At 39.1% G+C, this 27,900-nt stretch overlaps 1 protein-coding gene across 14 annotated transcripts in view; it reads right to left on the minus strand.

The window, feature by feature from the left end:
* Window positions 1-27,900, minus strand: part of zmiz1a (zinc finger, MIZ-type containing 1a) — a 159,308-nt gene that overhangs the window by 26,482 nt on the left and 104,926 nt on the right. For 8 of the 14 annotated variants that reach the window (XM_088634613.1, XM_088634615.1, XM_088634619.1 and 5 more), the window contains 2 exons: window positions 24,928-25,033; window positions 6,669-6,704 (listed from right to left, as the gene is read on the minus strand). In XM_088634613.1, coding sequence (XP_088490739.1) covers window positions 6,669-6,704; window positions 24,928-25,033 — 142 coding nt within the window. Of the gene's footprint in view, window positions 1-6,668; window positions 6,705-10,871; window positions 11,013-11,456; window positions 11,777-15,729; window positions 15,916-24,927; window positions 25,034-27,900 lie in introns of those variants that run through there. The other 6 variants (XM_088634620.1, XM_088634617.1, XM_088634626.1 and 3 more) reach the window with 5 other exon arrangements.

Consider the following 27,900-nt stretch of genomic DNA (forward strand, 5'->3'; position numbering starts at 1 on the left):
GATGGAGAGCCCAGCTGGAATGAAAACCAACAGGCACCTCCAGGATTAGGGTTGGGAACCATTGGACTAAATTAATTGTATTAAAATGCAATACAGATAAAAACTGTAGTGTTATTCTGCACCTTAACCTGAAGTTATTCTCCGTAACTATCTATACTAAATTAAAAATCATTGGTAGCCATTATCAGCTGTCTGGGACCTGTGCCTGGGATTTGTTTTTTCAGATAATAATCCCTTAAAACATGATTATACAGTACAGTTTTCCCCAACAGTGTTCCTGCACTTGACAGCTTTGCAACGGGTTCAGAATAAGGCACATTTCTTGACTCTCAGTGCTGTGAATTAAAAAATATATTTAAAAATATTTTACTTTTAATATCAGCCCAGGTTTAAATGCAAGACAGAGGAAATAGTCTGCAAATTAATTTAAGTTTTTTTTTTTTACAATTTTGTTCTTTAGAAGATTTGTCCCATATGTGGATATTATGTGGATATTATCAGATGGTACAAAAAGGTACCAGATGGTAGTGATACAGCACAAATACACCAGCAGTAGTCCATTTATAGTAGTACTGTATATTAACATAGCAGTAGTTCAGAAGGGAGATGGAGATGTGAACCTGTTTATGGACAACATGACTATGAAAAACTTGACATTTTATAGTTGCGAGTTACCTTTGTTTTATCCACCCAATTGGGCATAGACAAATGTGTTTTTCAAGTCTCCGTTTGCTATGAATCCTATGATCTCACAAGAAGTAAATGAGGAAGCGTGTGCCAACTCCTCTAAACCACCCACAGTCTGGCCACTTGTCTGCCAGCACATGACAGCCAACACACCCCCAGACCGCAGGCAGTACTGCATACCTGCAAGCACCCAAGAAGCCACAGGGGGCACTGTGTCGAAACGAGAGATCCCTGACCAACAAGTTCCACTCCACCCACAGTGGCACCCAGCCAGCTGTGCTCTGTTGCTTCGGGAATCTCTGTCACCAGCAGCTAGTGACACGACCCAGCCTCGAACCCGTGTGCAAGGACCCTTACTGGTTGAGTCACGTGAGAGAGCCAAGACGTGAACCTTTTTGTTCCAGCTTCCGAAGGAGGTTGAGAAGGACAGCCAGGATACGCTGTGATTCCCAGCAGGTGATGGTGCAGTGAAGTAAACATCAAGACATGAGAAACTGCAATATCAGGGGCACCAGACCCAGCAGAACCTGCAGTAGAAACCTAAAATGGTCAGATTGGCCTTTTCAGCCATACTGCAAATTAAGTAGGGCCCAATACATGTATTATTTATTTTTGCACAAGGTCATTGGCCATCTCAAAACATATGGCAATCACTAATACAAATAATACTTAATGTTCAAAACTGAAGCACCAAGCTCTGGGCTAGGAGGTGCAAGGGTGGCAGTCCAAGGCGGCAGTACAAGACTTGGTGGGATTGACTTTTGGTGCAAGTCAAGCTCAAATGGAAACAAAACCACTTCACTAAATACAGGAGGATCAACCAAAATGTCACTGGACCTAGCAGCACAGAAATTTCAACATCAGCAGGTGAAGGTCTTACTTTTGTTTCCGCTTCATTACAAAAGACACAGTAACGGAGCAGTGTGAATGTGAGGCCAAGTAGGCACATAGTTCTCATTTTTATGAAGTTTGTATTTTAGGTCTTTTAAGTTTAATTGTAATCAGAATAGCACGGACATTTGAAGTAAAAAAAGTAGGAGTGTGACAAGTTCCCTTCTTGTGGGTACAGAGCTGTCACAGTAGGAAGCAAACAAATTTAAGCGCTTTCCATTCTGTCACAGTTACAGTGAGCCCCCTGGCTAATAACAGATGTGAGAAATGAGGTTTTCTGTGACACATGGAACAATAAACCAGCAAGCCACTTTAGCTAAGCCTTTGTGGAGAAACAACGTACACAAAGACAAAAACAGAGAATCAGTGCAGAGGCGGCGTGTGTCTGAATAACTGAGTCAGACCTGGGCTCAAACAGACATGGATTTAACTGTCTGGCAAATCAAGCATATTCCACTGGACCATCAAGAGAAGTAAGGCCACAACAGGAAAACAGGATTCTTCTTTGGCTTACACAGAGGAGAGCTGCCCACATTTGTTTCTATGTAGGTGTTGCCAACCTACTGATACAGATTGTTTTCCCCATAATTGTAAATTGCAGTGTACCACACCCTCCACCAATCCCCCAACCCATTTTCCACAGTCTGCTAGTACATGTCCTCCTACGTAAGCAAACATTTGGTGGACACCCCTGCTAAGCAAATATGTTTTTCCTAGTTAATTTTCTTAGTTTTCACACAATCCAAGCCAAATATTACTCAAGAAAGACTTATGCTTTAATTCGATAATGACTTCAGGCAAGTAGCAGCAAGAATCCGCACAAACAAGCATCAAGGACTTAAAAAACAAGTCAGAGAAAAACACGGTTAAGATTTGGCTGAAATGTTCAGTTCTGAAGTGCTACTTGGGAAAGCTAACTTCTTTCCATTTCCTATTCTTAGCGACTCTTATCTTGCTTTGAGTTAATCTATTTAAGAAGGCACATGGGGGGAAGTAGTCACGCACCATCTTGCTCTCACAGATGTAGGTTGTTGAAACATCCAGATAAAGAAGCAACAATACACTCCAAAACCTTCTTCAGTTCGCTTTATTACTAGATAGCAGAATACCGTCACCATTTAGAGATCAGTACAAATCACTCATGCTCATGTCCACATATATGCTAGCGCTCTGCTTTGTCCAAACAAATGGACCTTTGCTGATCTTAAGTCTTTCTTTTGTCCTCTAATAATATTATTTCCTCTATTCAGACCACAGTCCAGCCCAGAACTGGCTGCCTCTGGCAGACTGGTACAGCCTCAAATGAGCCTTTGCAGCCCTGGTTATAAAGCTACAGAAGAAGCACATGAGCTGATGGCCTCAGAATACCACACATGACAGGAAATGTAGTAACTAATAATAAAGACTTGATCCATGTTAAAAGTGGATTTTTTTCTCTCTATTTTACCACGTAAACTTAACAAATCATCATTTACATTGATGAACAAATCATCATTTACATTGATGACCTGGAGGTCCATTTCTACAGCAGGGCTTTTACTGGGGCTATCTGAAGGAAGTGCCTGTGCTCAAGGGTACAAGACCAGTGTCCACATCCAGGATTTGAAGCCACAGCCCTCTGGAGAACCCTGACTTCTCTGCCACACTGCTGCCTCGGTCTGAATAAACACCACCACCATCACGAGACCAAGCAAGCAAAGAACCGAACTACTTATCTGAATTATGCCATTAATTAAAAGTATAACTCTTTCGAGTTTAAGTTTATGACAATTTTTTAAAGTGTATTTTCTAGGGTTACCAACAGAAAATTTACTATAATGCCTTTTCAGTTGAACAGAAGGTTTTTCTTCAGAAAGAGCAAGCAGCAAGCTGCTTTTAATGAAGGTCAGGAGGTCAGCCCCCACCCTCTGAGGTGAAGTAATTAGGTCTGGAGGAGCCCTAACGATGTGGGGAAGACCTGAAAGTGAATGTGAAAGCGTGTGTGTGTGAGAGCGGGGACTGAGAGGAACAGAAAGGTAAGGAACCCCAGGTCAGTAGGAAGTTTGGTCCTGATAAAAAGCTAGTAATGTTCCCAGTTTATGTAAAAATATTTTGGAAAAACTGCCTTTCTTTATATGCACATCATATGCATTTACAACTAAGAATATTGCAATTCAATCCAAACAAACAAGCTTCGTTTCCTATTACATCCTATTACTACTTTTTTTCAAACTAAATCAACAATACGATGGATTTTATTTGATCAGAACCTAAACACACAAATCACAGACGAAACACAAAGCCCCATATGGTTATGAAAGTCCACCTACTGGCAACAAGACAAAGAATCTACTGCAGCCAAGAAGCTTAGGCAGCTCCTGTATTATCTGTCTTCCTCTTTTCTCTTTTCATGACAACTTTTACATTATTTGGTTCCTATGTAAATGTCATTGCACGTTTATGTCAACGTGTTTTGCACATCTGGGGTGACTATTGTACACCTGCTTATTTAAATAACACATACGGTTGAGAGGTGTACTCAAAGTCAATCTCATAGGCTGCTGCAGAATGAGAAAGACCAACTCCTTACCAGGCAGCTGCTAATGGCAGACTGAGATCATTTTACTAGATTTCAGCCTTGTGTGTCCTATAGAAAGAAAACTGTGTTGTTATAGGAATGTTTTCTTTTCTACAATGTCTTATGTTTCATTTTAATGTGAAAACACACCAATTTCTGAATATTTTATGTGAAAAAGTCATTCCTCAAGTTACAGGAATCATAAGAAGGATGTGGATGTTACACACTGCAATGATCAGTTTTATATTTATTGTCCAACTAAAATCTAAAAGAAACATCAAAATGTTCAGCGGTGATTATCACACAAGACCAGCATACCAGGAGCCCCCAGTATACCCCATGATGTATATCCCCCTATTTCTTTTTTAATTTTTCTTTGGAGTGGTTGATGACATTTAACTTCAAATTCAAAAAGCTTATTGACATGAACTACAATATTTCCAAAGCAATAACAAAACAATTGCATACATTTACAAAAAACAAATTATTAATAAATATTTAGCATCAAAATGATCTATCTATATTGAGTTTCCTTTCCTCCTGCCAAGTAGGAGTGGAAATGGTTCTGATTATGACAGGTATGAAATTCTGGAATTAGATTAATTATTTTAGGGAAGAATGTTTGTCTACTCCTGGAGTATTTATTGCAGAGCTGCAGAAAGTGCATCTCTGTCTCTGCTTCTCCCTGCTGGAAACACAGCCTGTCCTTTCAGGCTGTTTTGCCTGTGTCACACAGTTTCTATGTCCAGGCTGTGGTCACTGAACCTGTCCTCTCTGGGCAGTCAGATCTGTCTGTGTCTAGTTTGTACGTCCAGGCTGTGATCACTGAACCTGTCCTCTCTGGGCAGCCAGGTCTGTCTTTGTCACCCAGTTTCTATGGCCAGGCTGTGGTCACTGAGCTTGTGCTTTGTCATGGTCTGTTTCTCTTTGCTCTCTCACATGCTGGTCAGATACTTGGCCAGTGCGTATGGTCTTTTTTAGGTCTAAACTAAACATAGAGTGGTCAGTTCGCATGCATGTTTTCATTAAAAATATTCATTGTAAAAAATATGTATCCATTATTTACTATTCAACAAAATGGGACATCACTGGAAGCAGGTGAATATTTTTGCAAAGCTGTACATACAGTATGTGCATGTGTATGATCGTGTTAATGGATGTTAATTTCTAATATTTTATCAACAAGCTCTAAAATGTTTAATTACTACAGAAGTATGGTTTATTTATTTTTTTGCTCTGATCTGTCTGTACACTAAGGCTAATTCTCCTTTAAGCATCACAGATTGGAATGGGCTCCATCCAGCCATATCCAAGGACATTACTGTGCAGCAGAGAAACTGCTGATGGGGGAAAAATATTTCAAGACAAAACTGCAAAATGAGTGCTGAAGGTAGTGAGGAATTCACAATTGCTACAATCAGTGCATGAAAAGAGTAAAATCATAGTGCTGGAGAGCAGCTTATTCTGTGGCATTCTGTTGGGCTAGAGAAGGAAGAACTCAGCAGACATCACCCTGAGGGGACGGGAGTCTGGCCGCATGGCCTCAGAAGACAAGGAAGCTACTCCATTGAGAACTTTGGGGAGAAAATACGTTCAAAACTCTTTTGGGGCACAATGCGAAGGTTTGCTGTGCACTATCATATGCTAAATTATTAACTGAGAATGGGTTTAAGACTAGCAGGCAAAAATGCGGCCATTTCAGTTTTTCAGTTTTATCTTGTTAAAACACGATAGGTATGAGGACAGCTATTTAACCCCACTGTTTAAATTGACAAGGGCATTAGCAACAGTGTCAGGGCAAACAGAAAACAGAAACACCCATCTGACTCTCTGAGGTAAAAAGTGCTTTTCTGCCCAGTCAAAGTCGGTGACAGAGTGTAAAGTTTGCAGGAGGTTATCTATCGAAATACATAGAATCTACTGTTGTGCTACCTGGTCCATATGAATCCATAATTCCACGCAGTAGACTTCCTGCCACAGAACTACTATGAGAGCAGTGTAAAATCTAATCAGAGAAGAAAACTTTTTCTCTGTCTGGCAGCTGACTAAGCTTTTAGTTACTTTCAAGTGGGAAGTCCCCACCGGTCTTGCTTGTTCATGATTATTTCTTTAATCAGCCACATGTACATTTTAAACACCAGAGAAACATCAGGGAACAACAAGGCTACAGTACAGTCAGAACTGTATCGGTTTCAACCAGAAAGCACAAGAACATTGGAAGATGCAAATGCAAACAAATAAAAAAATGGCATCTTTATCCCCCTTAAAGCTATGAAAGAAATGGGTTTTTGTACAAAAAAAAATTCATGCGTGTGCACATATTTTACCTATCAGCAAATGGGCAGCCAATAAAGAAGCCACTGCCCCAGTAAAGAAGCACAATCAATACAATCAGATAGAACTTATTATGCTGTTGTGAGTTTTATAAAGTAAAATCAACAGTGAGAGTGAAGGCGAGGATGGTAGTGTGAACAGTATACGGTAGAACTGACGCACTTCACAAGGTGTACAATACTATAACATGTAAGAGTACCTGAATCACTCTGACATCTCCTGCAGGTGTTGGTTTCTGTAGGGTTCAAATTAAACAATTTATTGGGTGCGTGTAATGCAACTTGCAAAAGCAGCACAGCAGTTCAGCTTACGTTCAGATTCACAGTAAGGAACATAACGACCAAGAAGGCATTCAGAGTTCAGCTGCAACTAACATCCGAGTCATATTGCGCTTTTCGTGGCAATCCTAATTCTCTTATCATCTTTCATTATCGTCCTACATCACATGGCACCCAGAACAACCCTCTGAAATACTCCAATTAACTTGCACATTTGTCAGGCTGTTAAATGTATACCCATATTTGAAGACAAAAATGAAATCTTTATTCCTCCTGTTTAGTTTATTTCCAATGAAGCACATTCAGTCTAGCTCTGCTTCTTTAACACTTCTCCCCTTTAATCTACTTAACGGGACAACATACTCAAACAAAGATAAATGCATTAGTCTGCTGTATACTTAACATTATAAGAAAAATATGTTTTTTGAAGATTGCTTTCAAACTACAAACAGAAATGCTCTCCTAGTACTGAAGAATAAAATGATTTGGTACAATGTTAATAAGCAGAGCTCATCTTTAATAACTTCATTTTCTTATTTCTCATCTTTAAACAATGAATGATCATTTCTGTAATACCACAATGCAAATTCTAAAACCATTTAACAGTTCAATTCTAAATACCACCTGTTTGCAACAGATTTAATTTTTTAAATAAACTTTAAATATACATAGTACGTATATTGTACTTAAATGTATCACAGTATTATATAATTACATATGAAATATATAATTACAGTATAGATTTTGTATAAAATTGAAGAATCTGTCAGTCTCTTTATTAATATTTTGAAATGGTCTTAAAGATCTCTTCAAAAATAGTTCCAGACATTGTCAAATTTCAAAAGCTGGGGATTCAATCACCCATATGTCTCTTAAAAACGTATTTTCTGCTGTTACAACCTTGAGAACTGGATTTCTAACTGTATACGGTCTTTCAGGGACTGTGTGAGCCCCTGCAGATAATGCCTGAACAGTGCTCTACAACCAGATAATCAGCAGTCAATACGATATAGTGACAGAATGATACTGGGATTGTATTTACAGGGAAGATAATTATTTACACCAATGACTTAGATTACTTGCTGTTTATGGGTGGCAAATCTTTGCTTTGATTATTTAAAATGTGTCTCAACAGCGCTTTCATCCTAAGGACCAGCTTCACTGTAAGCAGTGAAACTAACACTTTCAGACCTTAAGTTAGAAGAGGCTGTATCTGCTTCACTTTTAAGAATACACCAATTTCACTGCACTTGAAAAATGAGCACTAAAGGACCTTATGACAAGACAAGAGTCCACATACACAAAAATAACAAATAAAGCCATAAATCAAACTTAATTATTGAATGAAAATAACAGATGTTTACAAGGTATACCTCTCCAGCTGTAATCCTGATTAATTCTATATCACCCTTTAGCTTCTCTGACAACATGTAGTTACTCTTGGTACAAATCACTAGATTTGCTGGAAAAGACTTATTAATAATAGACCTCAGTAATGCAAACAAGAAAACAGCAATAATGATTTAAAGAACTGCTTAAGGACACACAAAGATGTAACTATCAGCCTATTATCTTCCTTATTTATTCAGATTCAATATTTATCAATGTCGCCATATGAATGAAACTGGAGCTAACCTATGCAAGTGGCGGCAGATTGCTCAGTAAACTTTTAATCTAAAACATTTAACAGGCATTTAATTCAGCACGCTTATGCATTACACACAAGTGACCATTTTGCTCTTTGTAAAAATGTTTGATGTCTTTGGCAGAGCAGTTTACCACAAAAACAGTTGTGTGATGAAAACAACAACAACAAAAAAAGAAAACAGAACGGAACATGTTCTATAATTAGTCAGCAACTACACCTAAAACACTTCCCAAAAACTAAGAACATGCAGACAGCACAAAGCTAACAATATCTTGCAGACCTGCAACCTTCTTCCTTCTTCCCCTCATTGCAAACAGATTTACAGTTAGAAACGGCTGATTAACAAAAAACCCTGCTCAGCCAAGAACACAACTCAGATGCAATAAGAAAAACTATTTACGACAATAGTGTTTCCTATTATCTAGATTATTTTGTCATTTTATTATTACTTCTAAATCAGAAAACAATAAAAAAATAATGAGCGCAGCAAGCCGTTACATGTATTCTCACACAAAGGCAGGTACTGTATATAAGAGAGAAGAAGATTTTATTTTGCATTATTTTTAGCACAAAACACTTGTTTTCCGTGCTAAGATAACACACTCTGGGTGACAACATTACTCTGAGTTAACAATATAACAGTTCTCTCACAGCTGGAAGATTGAGGAGGGTAGCTGGGCTCAGATCAGACGAAGTACAGTACTAACCTACACACTTCACTGTTCAAGATACTTGTAACAAAACAGCAGCACTAAAACCACCTCAGGGAAACCTAGTATGTCGATATGACTATCCAGCTGCAGTTCTGGAGACAGTTATACTGAAGCTCATTTTAAAGGATATAGTTCAGCAGGAAAATCCTGATGGCTTACAGCCGGTGTGCAAACCTTCAGGTTCAAATCACAGTAGGCCAGGGTGAAAAGCAAGAGAATAACAATAAAAAAGACAACCACTTAGTTTTCCAGAATTTATGGTGGCCACCAATCATGAAAAATTATAATTTTCAAAGCATGCCCTGATACTGTCCAAAGTGCTGTTGTTTTCTCTCAATTATAATAATAGTAATGTTTTATACTTATTATTATACTTCTGATGATCTGTACAGGCTTACAACTCTCTAGTACTTAATAAATCACTTTATTCTGGGGATACGTTCATAAGCTATCACAAAAATAGCTTTAAAAACATTACAAAAAACCCTCCATACTGGACATTCCCACCAGACGTAGAGATTGCTCTGCGGAGGGCTACAGCGTCCCAGCTCAGCACTTAGAAGAAGCCTAGGTCTCCTCGACTGAGTGGAAAACATTAACTTGGGAAATTCACACAAACAAGCACCAAAGTCTGACTGGTTTTGGAGGGAAAAGAGTTTTATTCAAATAAGTTTAATTAGCATGTTGCATGTTGAAATCCTGATGTAAATCATACACACCAGCTAGCTTAGTTGTGACAGCACGGCACTATAAATCTCAAGACTGCAGGTTACTGGTGAACTGAACATGTGTCCCTTTTAGATGGGGCATTTTCCCACATGCTGAAGGTTTGACAGGTGTGGCCACACTGGGGGGTGAGGTTGGGTGCATAGATTAGAAGCTGGCCCTGTGTCTGCGTTCTGCCTTATAGATTCCTTGTACAGCCAATGAGTTTATTTTGGAAGGTCATCCTACATAACTCTCTGCCTCTTCCTCCCCTTTTCCTAATGAGGAGAGGAGTTGAGTTGGTGTAGACCAGCATCATACTGACAATGCTCTACCAACAGATCAGTCCAACTGTCTGGCACTTTGTTACCATGGCCTTCACCCTGAAAAGAAAGACCATGAATAATTATTGGCATTAAAAGAAGTTATGTGGTAGAACTGCTAGATTGTAGTTGTGGTGTCACATTTATCTCTGAAGTTATGACACCTGAGATATATTATATGGCATATATGTGTAAAAAGGAAAAAAACATGGAAGACAAAATAGAGTAATACAAAGTGACAAAGGGAATGACTGCATACAGTTTCAAAGTAGTGTAAAGCTGAGACAACTGGCTGCAGGCCTGTATCAAACTGCTCAAAGACTGAAAAGAAAACTTCCCTCAAGTAGGTCAGCTCCTCTCTAGGAGGTAATCAAACCCATTTTGACCCTTTATGTGTAAGGAGTATCTGGGTCAAATGTAGTCCGTCAGCTGTTACACTCCACCATGCGTGGCACTGCAATGTTCCAGGCTGACTTTAAAAGTCCCATTCCGTTACTTAAAGCCACAGCAGGGAACCCCCCTCCAACATCTCTGAACCCTCGAGGGGCATCATAATGAGCAGGCACTACAAACGCATCCCGCTATCCACGCGGAACCCTGTTCTCACTCCACACCCCACCCCTGAGTGGATCTCACAGTTCACAGGTCTGCACATACTGCCCTCTCCACACTAATACAGAACAGAGGAGCCCCCCCTCCTCCCCCCAAACACACACACACCTCCACCACACTTACCCACAAACAGCCACGCAATGTCTCTGTCTCCCTGTCTTATGTCTCTCTCTTCATTGCACAGAAAAGGGCACATATGTCTGGAAACACTTTTAAGCTAGTATCTGCTATTGCAGAACAAAGGCAATACAGGGCAGCCTTAATCTCAGCACTAAGGAAGCCAGTAGCTATTTTCAAGCTTTCTGTTTCTCTCTCTCTCTCTGAGGGCACCCTTGCTCTGTTTTTCACTCTCTCTCTCCTCTCTTTGCCTGTCCAGCGACTGCACAATACACATCAATTATTCATTGCCAGTCTCTCAGTTTCACAGGCAAAACCAATCACAGATGGAGTCTTTGCTAATGGGCTCATGCTGTACTTGCCATCAGCTTCTTTGCACTCAGGCTACGAATACTCAGGAGACAATGGGAGGGAGAATCAGGTTAAGCTTAAAAAAAACTTCACACACCAGAAGAGACAGCAAGAGTCTATCAGATACATTTTGGAGCAGTGTAGCTGTGCCTTGTTTCAAATAACCCCTGCAAGAACAGGAAGGAAGCCCTGCGTCCGTAGTGTTAAAGGGTTAAAAAAAACAAACGCTTATCTCCTCACCTTGGATGTATGCTGCTGTTATTGATGTATCTTCTTTTTCTGTCTAGTGATCCATTGCTCCTTCTCCCAATACTCACATCACACACAAGCAGCCACAGCCACTTTGCCAGAAGGGAGGAAAAAAAAAATGCAGGCAGCTCACATTTCAAACTTGCAAGGGGGGTGGCGCTTAATGTGCTAGACAGCCTGTTTCTTGGCCTGTGGCCAACGCAACTAAAAAAGAGGCTCCAATCAATTAATTTAAAGACACATTTGTTGCAGAAGTGTGCAACGAAATTATTAAAAGCATTAAAACTGCAAAGTCTTCAGATTGGTTAATTTACAGCTTGCATTTCCCCCTCTTCTGAGAATAATCTTGACTAAATCCTTCAAACTAGTCATGCTAATTAAGGTCCAGAGAAGGCTCTGCTATAAGGCAATGCTGGTGGCTTCCTGATGTGCAGAGCTAGAGTCAGTGTCGTCTGGGAGTGGGGGGGTGGAGGGGGGGGGGGGGAATTAAAGGAATATGTTTTGATTGTTTGCCGGCCTTTTCGACAGGAAATAACGTTACAGAATTGTACGTTTTATGGAATTAAAAAATTTCTAAAACAACCTGTACCTCCACAGTGTGCATATTTAATAATAATCTTAAGTTACTATTTCTTAAACAATAAATACTGGTTCAACAATACTGGCTTGAGTTAAAACAGATTCGGTTTTGGTGTAATTGCATTTAACTTTAAATTTAAAAGAAAAGCGCAAAAGTTTTTTTCTAATGTGTTATAACTACATTTCTCTGAAAAGATTGTGTGCAATGATTCAATGTAATGTGGTGAGAGCAAAACTTGATTTTTAAAATAAGAATCAAGCACTTTATATTCTCTTATTTCTGGTACTGTGTAGCCTCCTTCATTGCTTAATGTATTTTTAATGTGACTATTTCTTTATGAAACACAACATTTTGATTAGGATTCCAAGGTGTCTTAAATAAAACATGCAAATGTATAAGAAAGGGCTGAGAAAATATAGACCATTATCGAGCGGACGTTTTATATTGATTCACGTTGGAATATTCTTGCCACACAAGTTAATCAACAGGTTTCGGAGTACTTTAGAAAAGGTGATAACTATCTTGCCATAATGCAAAATGCAGCTTTATCAAAATCTTTTCACAGATCAGAAACATTAGTACAGAAACAGCGATCTTAGTGTACAGCATACATGCAGTAACCAGGGAATGGGGAAATACTCTGAAAGGCCTGTTACATGGGGCATGCACACACCTTTCAGCAACTGGACTCCAGAGGCCCCTGATATGAAAGCAAGTCCCTGATGTACATATACAACCTTTTTACTTCTGCTGTTCAGCTGGGATCCCTAAAGCCTTCTCAGAGTTAAAACCAAGCTGACATTCTGCAAGCTCAAAACATTCGATTTGTGCAAGCATTTCTTTTCAGGCCAAGCAGGAAATGATATTCTATGATTTTTCTTCTTGAGTGAGAACTCCACTGCCTAAGTGCTGTTGCAGACTTCCCCAGGAGTTCTTTAGTTACAGATAAATGTTCTGGCAGAGCACTTACACGGCTGTGGTAAAAAATAACCTGAGAAAATAACGACACCTGCAAGATCTTACTGAGAAGCTGCCTTTGCAAAAGATTTCGATTTTTATGTTCACTTCTCACTTTCGTCTTCCAGCCAATGTGGGGAAGCACATCAAAGAATGATACATATTCAAAAGTGTCAAATTTAAACCACGTTACATTCAAATTTTGCATTGAGAATATTGTGCACAACTGTGGTCATCATACGGCCATCATATTATTAAAAAAAATATTGCAACTCTGAAATCAGTCCAAAGAAGAGGAACCCGGTGCATTTGCAGGCTTAAGGGAATGTCCCTCACTGACAAGGTAAAAAAGTTATTTTTTTCAAATTTTTCACTAAAGAAACGAAAGGACCCAAAACCTCAAAAGAACTGGCAAAATCAACCCACTCAACATCTTCAGAATCAACACTAAACACAAATCAGAGGGTACAAGTAAAGTGCACTTGAAACTGAAAACAGGAGGTTTTCACACAAAGTGTTGTGAGAGTGTTGAACGAGCGATGCAGCCATGTGTTCCAAAGCTAATAAAATGTTTTCTTTCACGAAACGGTGGGATGAGTTTCTCAGATCAACTGGCAACCAAAGAGTACAGATGTGCCTAAAGGCCCCGGTCTTGTTTGTACCGAAGACTTGTCTTGGAGAGTCACAAAAAGCTTTAAAATTGATTTTGGAAAGGGCTTGGAAATCTTCAGTTAATCTAATATCAGTGCACAGTTAAAACGTCATTCCCTTTTGCTAGAGAAAACACTGAGGGTATCCGGTTTACATGACAAACAGAGAGAGGCTCTAGTAATATTATGTCTGACTGACAGAGAGCGTGTTTTCCTGACTGCTCGCTGTGGTTGATGCCACTTCCTCTCTCACAATACTCTAAATAAAACCTCGGTCTCCATTTTAAAAACCACAGCTGCGTCTAAAACCAATGACCAAATCTTCAACAAGTGAAAGGACACAGTTGCGCTCACTGTGCCGTTTTTCAAAACTGGTCACTTACCCCTTTCTATATATATTTCTCTAAGAAATAATCCCGCACTTGAAACATTCCCCCCAGAAATACAAATGGAGATAAGAATGACAACGTGAACAAGGGGCTAAAAGAACTGAAAGATGCTTAAAAAATACAAAAGTGCTTGATTCTGCTGGCAGGTACACTATAATTAGGTAAGGATATCAGCACTACTGGAGATTAAAGAAGCCAATAGAGTAGCATTACTGTACTACAAAGAGAAACTAACAATTTTAAAGTGGCTGAGAGTGTGAAAAGACTGTAGGCCAGTATCAAAAAGGGAGGCAGCCCGCTGCTGTGGGAACAGCAAGTTAACGGCCTTCAAGTGTTAGTGTGGTGTTTTTCAAACAAATCTTTGAAGTAACAATGAAGGAGGGGTCAGTCTGGCTGCTGCTGTTTACATCATCAAAACCTCCAGTCTCTGACCGCGGCGGATGTGACCCAATACACATATGTATAGCTAATTTTGGACACCACAATCCAGTACGACAAATGCCTCCTTAAAAAAAAAAGAATTAATATTCCAAAACAGGTCCCTCACTGACAATGGGCTTATATTTCTGTGAATAATAAACATTGTACTGCATATGAACTTCAGAAACATTTTGTTTACGAAGACAACAGACAGGTGAGGATCCACAGTGGTTCATGTCTTAGCCAGTAAAGGCGTTTATTCAGAGTGCACTGCGGGGGCGAGTCTGGGCTGCTGCAGACTGGAGGCCGGCAGGAATGTTGTAGGGGTACCTGTGGCTTGCTGGGCACTCATGAGCCCACACTGTGGAAGGAAGTGTGACTCAGAGCAGTGTGTGAGCCAGGCCTTCATCCCAGCTGAGCTGCCATGAGTGTGGGAGAAGTAAGCTCAGCTGAGTCACAATAGCAGCAATAGCTGTTTGCTTTTATTTAAAAAGTCAGTTCCAGATTAAAATAAAAGTGAAAGATCCATTTACTATTTCACTAGATTAATAAGATGTGATCTTTTAAAGAGCAACATCAACAATTTGTTTTGCCATTTATAACGTATTCAGTTTACTCATTTATTTTAATGTATGCATACATATCCATACTGCTCTGAATAGTCCGATACAAAAGTTGATTTGCACTAATTGGTACATAATGTTTTTAATGCTTATTTCAATTTCAGTTTTATTTGTATAGTGCTTTTTACAATGGACATTGGCACAAAGCAGCTTTACAGATTTCTGGGCCTAAACCCAAAGGCAGCAAGGCTAAGGCGACAGTGGCAAGGAAAATCTCCCTGGACTAAAAGTAGGAAGAAACCAAGGCTCGAAAGGGGGAGCCTATCCTCCGCTGGCCAGCACTGTGTTAAATTAGATTTCAGACATATGAGAGTCGTCTAGATTGTACTGCTAAAAATTCACTGTTTAAAATAACCATCATTTTGTCTAAATCATTATATTTTCACAGATGTTTCCCTCAGAAAACATAAATGTATACAGTAGTATATAACCTAAAGTAATTTTGTCAATAAACAGAAGTCCATGACATAGAAAAACACCCGCTGTCAAAATAACAGTGTCAGCGCTATCAAGAAATTAGAAAATCTTTTTTCTAAAAAAAAAAGAAAAAAAGAAAAACAAAACAGTGACAGGAGAGAAAGTTGTAAACAGCTTGTCAGGCTGTGCTTAGCCAAAACAAATGTGGAAGTCTGGAGGAAATCCTACCTTGCGTTGCCTGTGTATGCGTCCTCCTGTCAGTGCCTATAGACGGTGTACATGACATGTGAATTACAGCCCACATTGGAAGTTATCTGTCATGGTTGACACAGACAATTTGCTTGCTTTTACACTGGGAGACACAGGACTGTAGAAATGAACTGTTTGCTGATTTACAGGCTGCCAACAGCATTCCTATGCAAAGTAAGTTCATTCTTTACATTCCTGCAGGAGGTGAGGCTTGTCACTCCTCAGCTTGCACTTTGCCAACTCCCCCTGCAGTCGAAGATCACTTTTAATCCAAATGACATTCACAAATGTGGACCACGACAACGAAATTTAAACCAAATGCAGAACAACTTAATTTAAAAAATGTAAAAAACCTACGATGAAAGATAGACTGTACAAATTGTACAGTTATTGAGAGTGCTTCCTCATTTATTCCTAAATCAAGATATTAACCTGCTGGCACTAGACCTAAAGAACAGCCAGTTTTAAACCTGCTCCTACAGGTTTATTTGTCATGCACTAGTTTATCACAGATGATCTACAAGGTGTAAAATCAAAAGCATTTATTACCAAACTACATAATCTGAAAGCTTTTAATTAAAACCTCCTGTAGTATACCCATTCCTTGATTGACAAATGAAATTTGAGAACATCATTGCTTGTTTATGATTATTAGCGTATTTACCATAGTACAGTCGTTAAGATAAACAGACCAGATAAATGTGTAACAATTGTAAGAACACAGAGGCACTGAAGAACTGTGTCGTGGGAGGTCACGCTATTAGTACGGTGTCTCCTGACTACGGCTATAAAGGAAGGCTTTATAAAGGATCAGGAATGAAAATGCACACTTCATTATAGAGAAAATTCATAAAACTGATAATCGGAAACAGGGGGATAGGTCTATTGGTATTGCAATTTAAGAAGATGCTCTTTTAGATCAGACCCCAGGATCACAAACATGAAACGGGAACATTAAGGGACTGGGTGTCATCTTGTCTGAGAGACTTTAAAACAGCTGAGGATGAACCCACCTGGGCACTGCAACACCTGTCACTGGACCTGCATGGGTCTCAGAGCAGCTCTTGCATGTAATCCAGAACTCCTGTTCTACATTTTATACAGGGTTTTAGAAATGTCTGACAAGGAACATTATATATATAATATTATAACATTAACCTTATATACATTTTCTTCAGAATCTTACTAATTACAAATTACAGCATATAATGCATGAACACACATATTTCAGCATTTGTTCTTTCAGGAGTTGACAGTCGTAAGCCTTGCTGATACTCACCTTCGAGAGAGGAACTGTACATTTAACAATGACGTGCAGAGACGCAAAAGAATCATAACCAGTGGGACGCAGCTAGTGAGCTCAAGAAGTTTATAACACTACAGAGGTTTTTTTTTAAATCAATACTCCGTCTTCCTCACTTCATCAACAATTCCACCTGACAGTTTGCTTGCCTGCTCACTTCAAATCTCCAGAATCACTATTTTACTATTGTGCAAGTATCCCAATAAATAATGTAGCATTCTGCTCTAAGCAAAATGTATATATTACTATATACTTTTAATAACATAGAAAGTTGTAGCAACGGCTGCTCATTGAAACATACACTCAAAAAATTAAATTGGTAGTGACATTACTATGCATATTTTAAGTAGGTTGGACTCCTTTCACATTATTGTCCCGATTCTAACTCTGAAAACCTCTAATTTTGCTGTTATCATAAACAATAACGCAAGACCTGTACCTGTGTGGTGAGCTTAGAACTTGAAATCTTTGTGAGCTGATGTACAGCATGCGCAGTGAGGACAGCTAATCAAGACACAGGCGTTTCAGATATGAAATATCAGTATGGTGGGTGGGAAGCTGGTGTGCTGCGCAGTTCTGTTTTCTTCTTTCCTTTGTCTCCCTGTGGCTTGGAGGTTTATTAACGCCAATGTGCCGACAAGGATGTTGTCACAGCTGTCAATGGGTTGGCTGCAAGATCAGCAGTCTTCCTTATCACTGACAATTAGTCACTAGTAATTGGCCACTGTGCTGGGTCAGAAGACAAGAATGAAATGAAAGACTTCAGATGGCTCTGACTGAGGATTTGCGGCACTAAAAGAAACCATACTTGTCCTTTCTAACAAGAAAAATAATAATAATAATAATAATAATTGCTTACACTTATATAGCGCTTTTCTGGACACTCCACTCAAAGCGCTTTACAGGTAATGGGGACTCCCCTCCACCACCACCAATGTGCAGCATCCACCTGGATGATGCGACGGCAGCCATAGTGCGCCAGAACGCTCACCACACATCAGCTCAAAATGAAAATGGAACGGCATTCACATTCACTTAAAAGGCAACAAACCTTTCACAACCCTATAAACATACATGATTTGGCAGCTTCTGGAAGATTTGAGTTGAGTGTTCTTTTGTTATGCAGTCTTGACTAAGCCTCTGAGTGAAACAAAGCATCATTAAAATTCTTGTAGTAACTAGCTTTTGAGTTTCATGCTATGACTGGTCTGAAACCAAGCAACTCTATTTCAGCTTAGACACACCTCCAAACTGTCAAAATATCTAAAGTCAGTAAGACGAGACTGTCTAACAGCTATCACTGTTCTCTCTGGAAATCATTTCAGTAATTGGTGGAAATGGTTTTTTTAATGCAAATTTCTGTGCAGCAAGACCTGTACATACAGCAGCTGACAAAAAGGTACAAGATGGACTTCAAAACCGGAAATCTGCCACACTACTGGAAAACAATTCATTCCATTCAAATTATAATGTTCTAACAGAGCAACAGGTTAAGATGTTAGAAAACGAAATCAGTAATAAACCTGCAAGACAAACACCGAGAACATACTCGTGTCGATTTAGCCTAATCTATGCCACATAGCTTGTTTTAGTTAAGACAATTCAAATGCTCTGTTCACATTTTGTTTGGATTAAACCGTTGCCCCCACAAAGAGTAAAGAGAACTTCATGCTTTGTCCAGAACCTAAGCTTAGCTTGGGTACAATTTAAACACTGAAATTCTCAAGCAAATAAATCAGTGTGTTAACACGTTTGGCACTTTTAGTGAAAACTAATTAGATATTATAACACACCAAATTCCTTTTTCCAATTTCTGTATTATAACCAAAAAGATACAAAGAGAGGCAAAAAAAAGTTTAGCCCTCTGGTGCGCATTACTGTTCTCCTAAATTGCCTTTTCCCTGAAACTTAGACATTCCTTGCGCCTATTCAAGCAAGAGCAATTCAGAATGTGCCATTCTGAACGGCACGGGGAGAACCGTGATCAGGCGCTTTGCTAAATCAACTGTGTTATATTTTGCCGGCCAAGGTGTGTGCAGTCATTTCCAACGAGACTTTACTCAAACTCTATTTGTCAAAACCCTGGTCAGGATAGAGGCTGAGTAATTTTAATCGGAATAGCAGGTTGAAGAGCAGCTGAGATGGCGATGCTGTGTTTGACCCTGCGCAGTAGATGGATAGCCCCAGTAATCACAGATTAATAGATCAGGCTAATCCTTTTCACAAGAAGGTCACAGACAGCTACTTCCCTCCCTGTGCCCAACCCCCCCACCATCCCTGCCATTTTCCCACATCCCTCCCCCAGCAGAGTTACCCTGTGTGCTAGCAAATGTGTAGGGCTCATCCATTTTTTTTTGTTTTAGGGGGAGTGAAACACCCATCTCACTCTCACACAGGGAAAAAAAAAGTTGTTTCTTCAAGATATAGTCAACTCATTTGTTCATTCAAACTTTGTGTCTGAATTTCCTTTTTCTCCACGTGCAAGGGGTCAGAATCAGCAGTTCATGTTTTCAAAAGAATGTCTGAAAAGAATGCTGGCCTTTCTTGCCCAGAAAAACAGGGGAAAAGGATGCACGCCTCTTCCTTAATGCCACATAGAAAATATGACACAGTCCTATTCCAGGCCACAGAACAAGCCACAGCAGTGTTGAGTCATTAAAGCTTGGTCAGGCTAGCTCTGACCCAGTTTGTGGCCCTGTTTTTATCAGTGTTAGTTTTTCATCATCTTTTCAATGTGTCAGTAGAAGACTACACTGTGAAGCTTTCAAAAGCCGAAACCTCATTTTAAAGCAAGTTACTGCTCGTGCTCACTACCATGAATAACACTTTGTTTATGCTGACAGTGACCTACTATTGTCGCTGTCTTTGGCAGGTGAGGAAAACAGCACGTGTTCATTAGCACTCACTCACCAGTGGGCGGCTGTGCATTTTCTGTAAAACCAGATCAAGAGAAACTGCAGAGATATCTGCTTTCATCACATTAAGAACACTGATGTAAAACAATTGCAAGTTTTACAGGACAATGTTCCTCTACCATCTATCAAATGATGCTGAGCCGGGAATGGAAACAGAAAATTAACAAAACCTTGGTCTTATAAGCAAACGATACGTTTATTATTCACCTTATACATCTTATTTGGCTTGACAGGCCAGCAGCACTATATTGTGGAATTGATTCAGTTAATAAAAATGAATTCTGAGTGTGACACTAGAATCAATATGAAGAGTTCTTGCTCATCTTCAGAACTTTCTTCTGAACGGAGTTTGGGAGCAGCGGAGAACTGGTTTACCCAACATCAGGGTTTTGACACTGAAATGTTTGCAAAATGGGATTTCTGAAAAAAATAACAGGAAATTCCAGTTTCATGGAAAACAAAAACTCCAAGAACCATGAACTGGAGCACATCCAAAATAAAGCTTTGTCTTCTTATTTTGCCTCCTAAATTCTAATTAAAATCGCTCTTTTTAATTGCATATACCATTCTAATCTGCACTTTATGCAGCTTGTGTTTAAAACCCCAACAAAACTCTGAATTTAAAAAGATTAGAAAATATTTTTCTTTGGGATAAACATGAAGCACTCTATGTACTCTAATCCAAGCAAATCCACTTACATAATGGGCTCCTTCCTTAGCAAAATGCAAAATTTTAAACCATGGCAGTGTCTTCATGTTTTGAGTCACAGCTCTTCCTCTAACCAGAGGGCTAAAGACCATAAACATGACAGAAAGCTCATGCTTGCTAAATTCATTTCACATTGCAAACCTCAGCCGCTTACTGTTAGTAATTATGTCCTGAAACAGCCCAATAGCACAGACAAGTGCTCATATTGTGGACAGGCCCATGACATTCAGCAGCAATCACGACATTCACAGTCACAGCTTGTCAGGACCAGTGTGTCAATGAGCGTGTAATATTGCTTTTAGACGGTGTGCAGCTGGCTGAAGAAAAGGTATTTAAGTTAGTGTTTAATAATGAGTCAAATGTAACACTGGCTTACCAAACATGCTATAGAATAATAATAATCAATAATAATTACTTTCACTTATATAGTGCCTTTCAGCGGGGAAGAGAACAGAATGATGAAGCCAGTTCACTGATGGGGATTTTTAGGAGCTCATGATTGGTAAAGGCCAGTGGGAAATTTGGCCAGGACACCAAGAAAATTGTTCTCAGGACCTCAGTTATACATCTCATCTGAAGGATGGTGTCTTTTGTACAGTATAGTGTCCCCCATCACTATACTGAGGTATTAGGACCCACAGAGACCGCAGGGTGACCGCACCTTCTTGGCCCCACTAACACCTCTTCCAGCAGCAGCCTTAGCTTTCCCTGGAGTCTCCCATCCAGGTACTGACCAGGCTTACACCTGCTGAGCTTCAGTGGGCTGCCAGTTGTGAGGCACAGGGTGATACAGCTGTTGGCAGCTATGAGAAATCTCTTAAAAATGATAAATCCTGCAGAAGCAACATTCTATCTCTGTAAAGACATGGTTTCCACAAATAACAATTTAATTATAGGTTACAAATAATTCATTTATAAAGAAGTTAAAACTGTTAGGTTTAAAGGCCATGCCACATAAAGTTTGGGCAATTGTATGTGGAATTCAAATATGTTTGCCTACTACATTCAAATTAGCACCTGCATTGTATGAAGACTGCCGAGTCCCTGCATCACTCTCCTTGTGTGTGCAGGCGATCAAAAAATGTTTCTGGCATTGAAAGGGTGTGTGACTGCAAGCTCTGATTTACACATTCAAATAAAAGAAGGTGAATGCAAAGTTTGGGTAAAGACGTTCTGGTTAGTTTTTCCTACTTGAATGTATTTGTTACTGTGCTTCTCCCTGCCTTGCTCACACCTTTGCTTTTACTACAGGACATTCATTGTTTTTTAGGTTTTTTTTGTCCTCTAGCTGTGTTTATGACAGATGGCTAATGGAATTCTCGCAGAACTCTAATTTAAAAGAATAAGAAACTAGGGAACCTTTTTTTACAAGACATGTGAACAATTCTAATTATTAGAATACTAGAATAATCATCATCACCATCCATGCTCCATCACCATCCTTGCCCCAACTTTTTATGACCAAGCACCCAGGACCTTGGTTTACCGTCTAATTTTAAAGACAACAACTTCTCCAGCACAGTGTTCCCAGTCACCATAATGGGGCACTAGGCTGAAAATACTGGTCCAGAGGAAAGATCACCACCTACTGGTCCACAAACACAATTTACAACAGTAAACAGCAAAAGTTATAATAGATTGGGTAAATCATACATTTAAATGATTTGAACATCTACTGCACGTTTTACATAATGTTTTGCTGGTAAATTCCTTGGTCTCATTATTTCAAGAGCAAATATATTTAAGTTTTAAAATGACAAGTGGTAAGCTAAGTACAAAGTTTTTGTGATTCAAGCCACTGTTACAAAACATCAATTCAATGAGAAAAACTCAGTTTCCAGCTTCATGACCCCCCTGATGTCCTTAACACATCATTTTCTCCTATCGTAGAAACAAATCAGGATGGACAACAGGAAAGCTAAATAAATTATTCTTGAGATAGTATGGAAATAATATTTAATTTACCCCCCCCCCCATACCTAACTAATCTAGCAGTAAATGTATTCCAGTATAGATCTATTAGCTGGAAGGTACTGAATCTTTTCCAACAGACCCACTGTATCACAGACACTAAGTCCCTGTCTCTGATATCAGATGTCCGACCCATTGTCGCCATCCTGGCCATCATGTGATTTGCTTACTGCAGTTTCTCAGCAACGGCTGGGTGAATTTTCAATACAACCTTGCCCTGAGGCCTCGATGAGTGGTTTTTAAGAGCCATCTTTCTGACAAGGCTCTCAGTATGCTCTGCTCTGGCCGTCTCCCTGTCTGGCCCCTGAATGCCCTTGTGACAAAGGTACGAAGAATGCAGTGTGGTGGTAAACCAGGGCATGGATCACAATTGTTCATTGCAAATCCTTTAACTCTCACTCTGTGGTAATTTAAGATGCAGGAGAAGCATTTGTTTCCTTTTGGATTGCAAAGGGGTTCCTCGGAACACGATGGCTTCCGAAATGCGTACAGAGTGTCACTTGACATGAATTTAATTGGTAGTTAATCCAACACTTAGGATTATGATTTTAGGACATAAAATGGAAGCAGATTGAAGGTTTACCTGCTAACAAACTATGAACTGCCAACAGGGAGGGAAAGGTTAAAAACAAGGACAAGAAAACAATGCTGTTTCGATTTTACTGTTGTCTCCTAGGGGAATTCATGCATTTATCTCTCGCTGTCATCTTGATACCTTATAAACCCTGACTGGGCCGGAACAAATTCCCAAAAATATCCTTAATAGCTCTGCAACACTTCCAAAAACATCTTAGAAAAACAACACTTGTCACAAAACATATTCAGTTACTTTTTCTGTACTAGAATCTGAGCAAAAGTAATGATTAAACAGAGATTCCCCGTTGAGGCAACAGTCCAGGGACAACGGTGAACCACAGTTTATGGATTTGAGGGTTTCGACTGTCCCACAGTTGCCATAGTTATCAGCAGAGCTTTCAGCCATCCTTTTACCTTTACTTTATAAAAAAAGTTTCAAGCCAGAAAAAGTCATCTATCATCTTCCCACCTACTTTACATTGACAAATGTACAAGATAAAGGACATTTCAGAAGATATTTCTAACTATTTCTGGTGCACCATTCAGGCTTAAATGCATTTGTGGTAGAATAAAAACTTGCTATGGATTCTTCTCAAATGCATTATGTCATTCCTGTTGAGCCCATGTGTGAGGCATTCATCTACAATCTCAGAGTGACAAGCAAAACACCTCCAAAACCACCAATAAATACATTCTGAAAAACAAATTTGATTTCCTAGAGATCGTTTTTTTTCATAGTTCAGAGCATAAGCAGAACAAGCAACAGCAGTGTACTTCAAAAATGACAAGCTAGCTAGATGTGTCCATTCCTCCTTCAGACTAGCCAGGCCTAAGGCAGAATTCAGCAGTTGCACATGCAGCATGCTAAGTGTTCCTGATGGACTGCTTTCCCTTAAAACATTTTCCAAAACATCTACTGGTTTTGACTTTTTCAAGTGTTAAGCATACCTTTTTTTTAAGAAATAGAAAAAAACATAAAAAACCCTTTTCATGGTTTTAAAAACGATTTAAACCAAAGCTATAATTAAAAGCATCAATGCAGAGCATTCAGTTAACAGTAAAATCAATGTATTCTCCAATCAGACTTTGTTTTGGCAGGTACCTACAAACATTCACCAATAGAAAATGCAAAACATCAACAAACTGGTTACGTTTCTTTTTTCACAGCATGGAAATCAAGACTGTACTTTCAACCAGCAACCAGTGAATCACGGTCTCCTTCTCATCACGTAATATGACATGACTTTCATGTTCCAGTAAATTTGCCTGAAACCTTGAGAAGACTCACTCACGAAGCACTTTACATTATCTTTCATAGGAAGGAATAAAAACTGGAGATGCTGAAATCTTAATAAAAACTACTATGGGAAGCCAATGTAAATTAATATTCAATACATCTAATATTCTCCATGAGAACCTTGCCGCAAAATGAGAATACAACTAAATGTCCATAATTAATCAGACGTAAGAGAGAAAAGCATGCCAGACAGTAGCAGGAGCATTCAGTGAGATTTGATAAGATGTATCAACTTAGTTATGTTGATTTACATCCGAGGTTACAGCAGAGATACATGTAGGTTAAAGAGCCCCATTAATCACTCTTGTAATGTGTTTGGTAAAAATTATCTCGAGTCGGAAGGAGAATTTTACTTCACACTGGATGCGGTCCGACACAGTATAACAGACAGAAGGCATGGACCTACCTGCCGATTTCGGAGTGAATTTGTCCCGGTTTGCGGCGCACACAGCCAGGAGCCGGTATCCCAGATCCAAGTCAAAGCCTTGCTGGGCAGCAACTCGACTGACGACCTGGACAAGAGCGCACAGTCAACACCTGCGGGATCCCAAGGAACCCCACACGGAGCACCTCCACCCCAGAGAGTTAGTGCTATCCTAAGAATCCCTTCTGGGCTGTGTTTATTTCATGGCTGGCCCCAGAGCAGGAAGCAGCTGTGCAGAATTATTTTCAGTGCCCCTGGCTTAGTGTTAGGCCTTTCCAGTTTAAAACCTGCTCCCATGGGAAGTCTGGAAGTTAGCTTTGTAGTGCGAAACTGACTTTTGTTACTCCTAGATTATATTTTATTATTCCAGACCATGCATCAATTAAGCTGTTTAACTGTTCTATCCCACTGCACACTAATCAACTGCTTAACTTTGCATATTATAAAGACTTTTATATTATAAGATCTACATTAGAAAGGGCTTTCTGTGAAATTGTATGAGCAAAGGCGCCGAGGTTAGAAAAATGCCTGGGTTTTTAAAATTTCTTAAAAACACTCCAGAATGGTTTTCCGATTTATTTTAAGTATTGCAATGCCAAACGTTGCTATATGATTGCATGTTTGCATAGTTTCTCTCCAAATCCTAGCTTCCTCTCACCTCCAAAGACTTGTTAGGTTAAATGATGTCTCTAAATTGCTTCTGTTTGTGTGAGGCAGTGTGTCCTGTCCAGGGTAGATTCTCCCTCTGCACCCTGTTCTTCCAGGACAGGCTCAGAGCTACTGCAGCCCTTACCAGAAATCAGGGCCTTTTACTGTAGGTTTGTTCTTTAAGCCTTTCCACTATATCTGCTTTATGCTCCAAAGTTACCAATTTTTGTCTTAGGCCTGCCACATCCCTTGACAAACTGCCCAGAAATACGCCTGCTGAAAACGAGGCATGCATAATTAGTGTGCACCTCATTTTAAAAATAAACATCCATGTTATTAAAAATGCATATACTTATCATCAGCAACAGAAACCTATTACCCTATGTATGCACTATATTTATGCAACCTATCACTCTATTTATGCCTGATTATATTTTGTGAATTTATGCCACTGAAAGTGATCTTTCTTTTAATGCTCAGTATATCTTTTATTTCTGGATAAGGATAATTTATATAGATTAGAGGGAGGAAGGTAAACAAAGATGTCCTATCATTTATTAATTAAAAAAATTCTGACATTAAAGACAATGCATTCTTATTGACGCATTCAAAAACATTTTTTGCTTTCAGAGGGCAAAAAAAGAAAAAAAGCTTCTTTTTTTTCCCTAATCGTGCTGTCAGATTAAATTTCTATACAATTTTATTTTAGGCAAATAATATTTAGTAAGAAACACAACCTAAATTGTAGCCGGAGTGAGAAATACTATCTGAGAATGTTTTATTGCAGATTTGTGTTTTTGCAACTGATATGATTTCTGCTATATGAAGGGCCAAATTATAAAACTCCCACCAACTTGAATTTCTATGTTGTGGGTACAATGACAATTCTTGCCAGGTGTAAGGATAGCAGTCTATCAGACAAGCATTCATCCACTGGGTTTTAATTACATTCCTACTTGATGGCTAATACCTGCTTAATAAGCATTTTGCAGATGGTTAAAGTAAAAAAAAATTATAAAGAAAAATAAATATTACATGCACACCCAAAACACTGCATTAGGTTTTGAAAAATCAATTTTCAATCCTTTTCAATAAAAACAATTTAGAATATAATGAGCAGTTTGCAGGTGTAATTGAGTAAACTGGCTTTAGTAGACAAGGCAAATGTTAAGTTGTAAAAAAACACAATCTCACTGAATTCAAATCAGTCTTTGTGTGAGACCAGCAGGCAGGAAAATAATTCCCATTTTACTTGTATAATCTGAGTATTTTAGATCCTGCCCCCCAGAGAGCCACTTACCTCAGAAGAACAAACATGACAAACTGACACAGACACTGCAGTTCTGATTACAGTATACGGTACATTACCTGACTAGCATACTGTAACAATGCAGTTTGTTTTGGGTGGTAAGGAAGAACCGCAACAGAAAATTTGGAAAATTAATTTTAAATGAAAAGGCACAGGAAGAAAAGAGGATAATAATTTATTAAAGAAAAAAAATATCCACAACAAATATTTCCTGGCCTAAGGCTAGCACAAAGAATAAAAAAAATATAGTACCTCACGCAACCACTTAACTGGCTAAAACAGTGACATAGACCAAACACTCGACTTTAGGATTTACTGTATGACACCGTGAGAAGTTGCAGCACAGGCCAGCTTACAGGATGGGCTGAGCAGTGTGCAGCTTAGGATAGCTTGGAATTTCACTGGAGGAAATAATAAGCAGAAATTACATCTAAAACATAGACTGACCTCCTGGTACAAAACACTCAGCTCTGTCAAAAAATAACTATTTGCTTTATTTCATATATAATAGTCTGGATTTATAAATATTCTGCAGTACACCCATCACAGTAGGTGCTATTGTCCAAAAGTTTTAGAATATGTCTTCAGTTCATATTTCTTTCGTGTTTCTACATGATCGATTATTAATATTAAGGACTCAGAAAGGCATGTTTTGTCACACTGAAAATGGTGTCCATTACACTGGACAAAGCAATGATGACTATCCATGGCTGACTGTACCAGAATTCTCTGGTTGATGTGCTGTTTTCAGGCAGGAGGCGAGAATCTAACTCAGATTGTCAGGAGTCGTGGCCGACATAAAGTCTGTTAAAAGTGCCTTGACTCTTTTATTACTCTAAGGCAAGTGACAGTTAGGCCCATTTACCTCTTCACTGCCAAAGTTCTCTACTTCCAGCACACAAATACACTGTGAACCTCTGAGATGTTTTAATTAAAATGTCTATTTCCAAGGAATTTTTTTAACATATTTTCATAGAAATACATGAAAGAATTGTTGA

This window comes from Lepisosteus platostomus, chromosome 6, assembly GCF_059453375.1.
Source record: "Lepisosteus platostomus isolate fLepPlt1 chromosome 6, fLepPlt1.hap1, whole genome shotgun sequence".
Taxonomy (NCBI): Eukaryota; Metazoa; Chordata; class Actinopteri; order Semionotiformes; family Lepisosteidae; genus Lepisosteus; species Lepisosteus platostomus.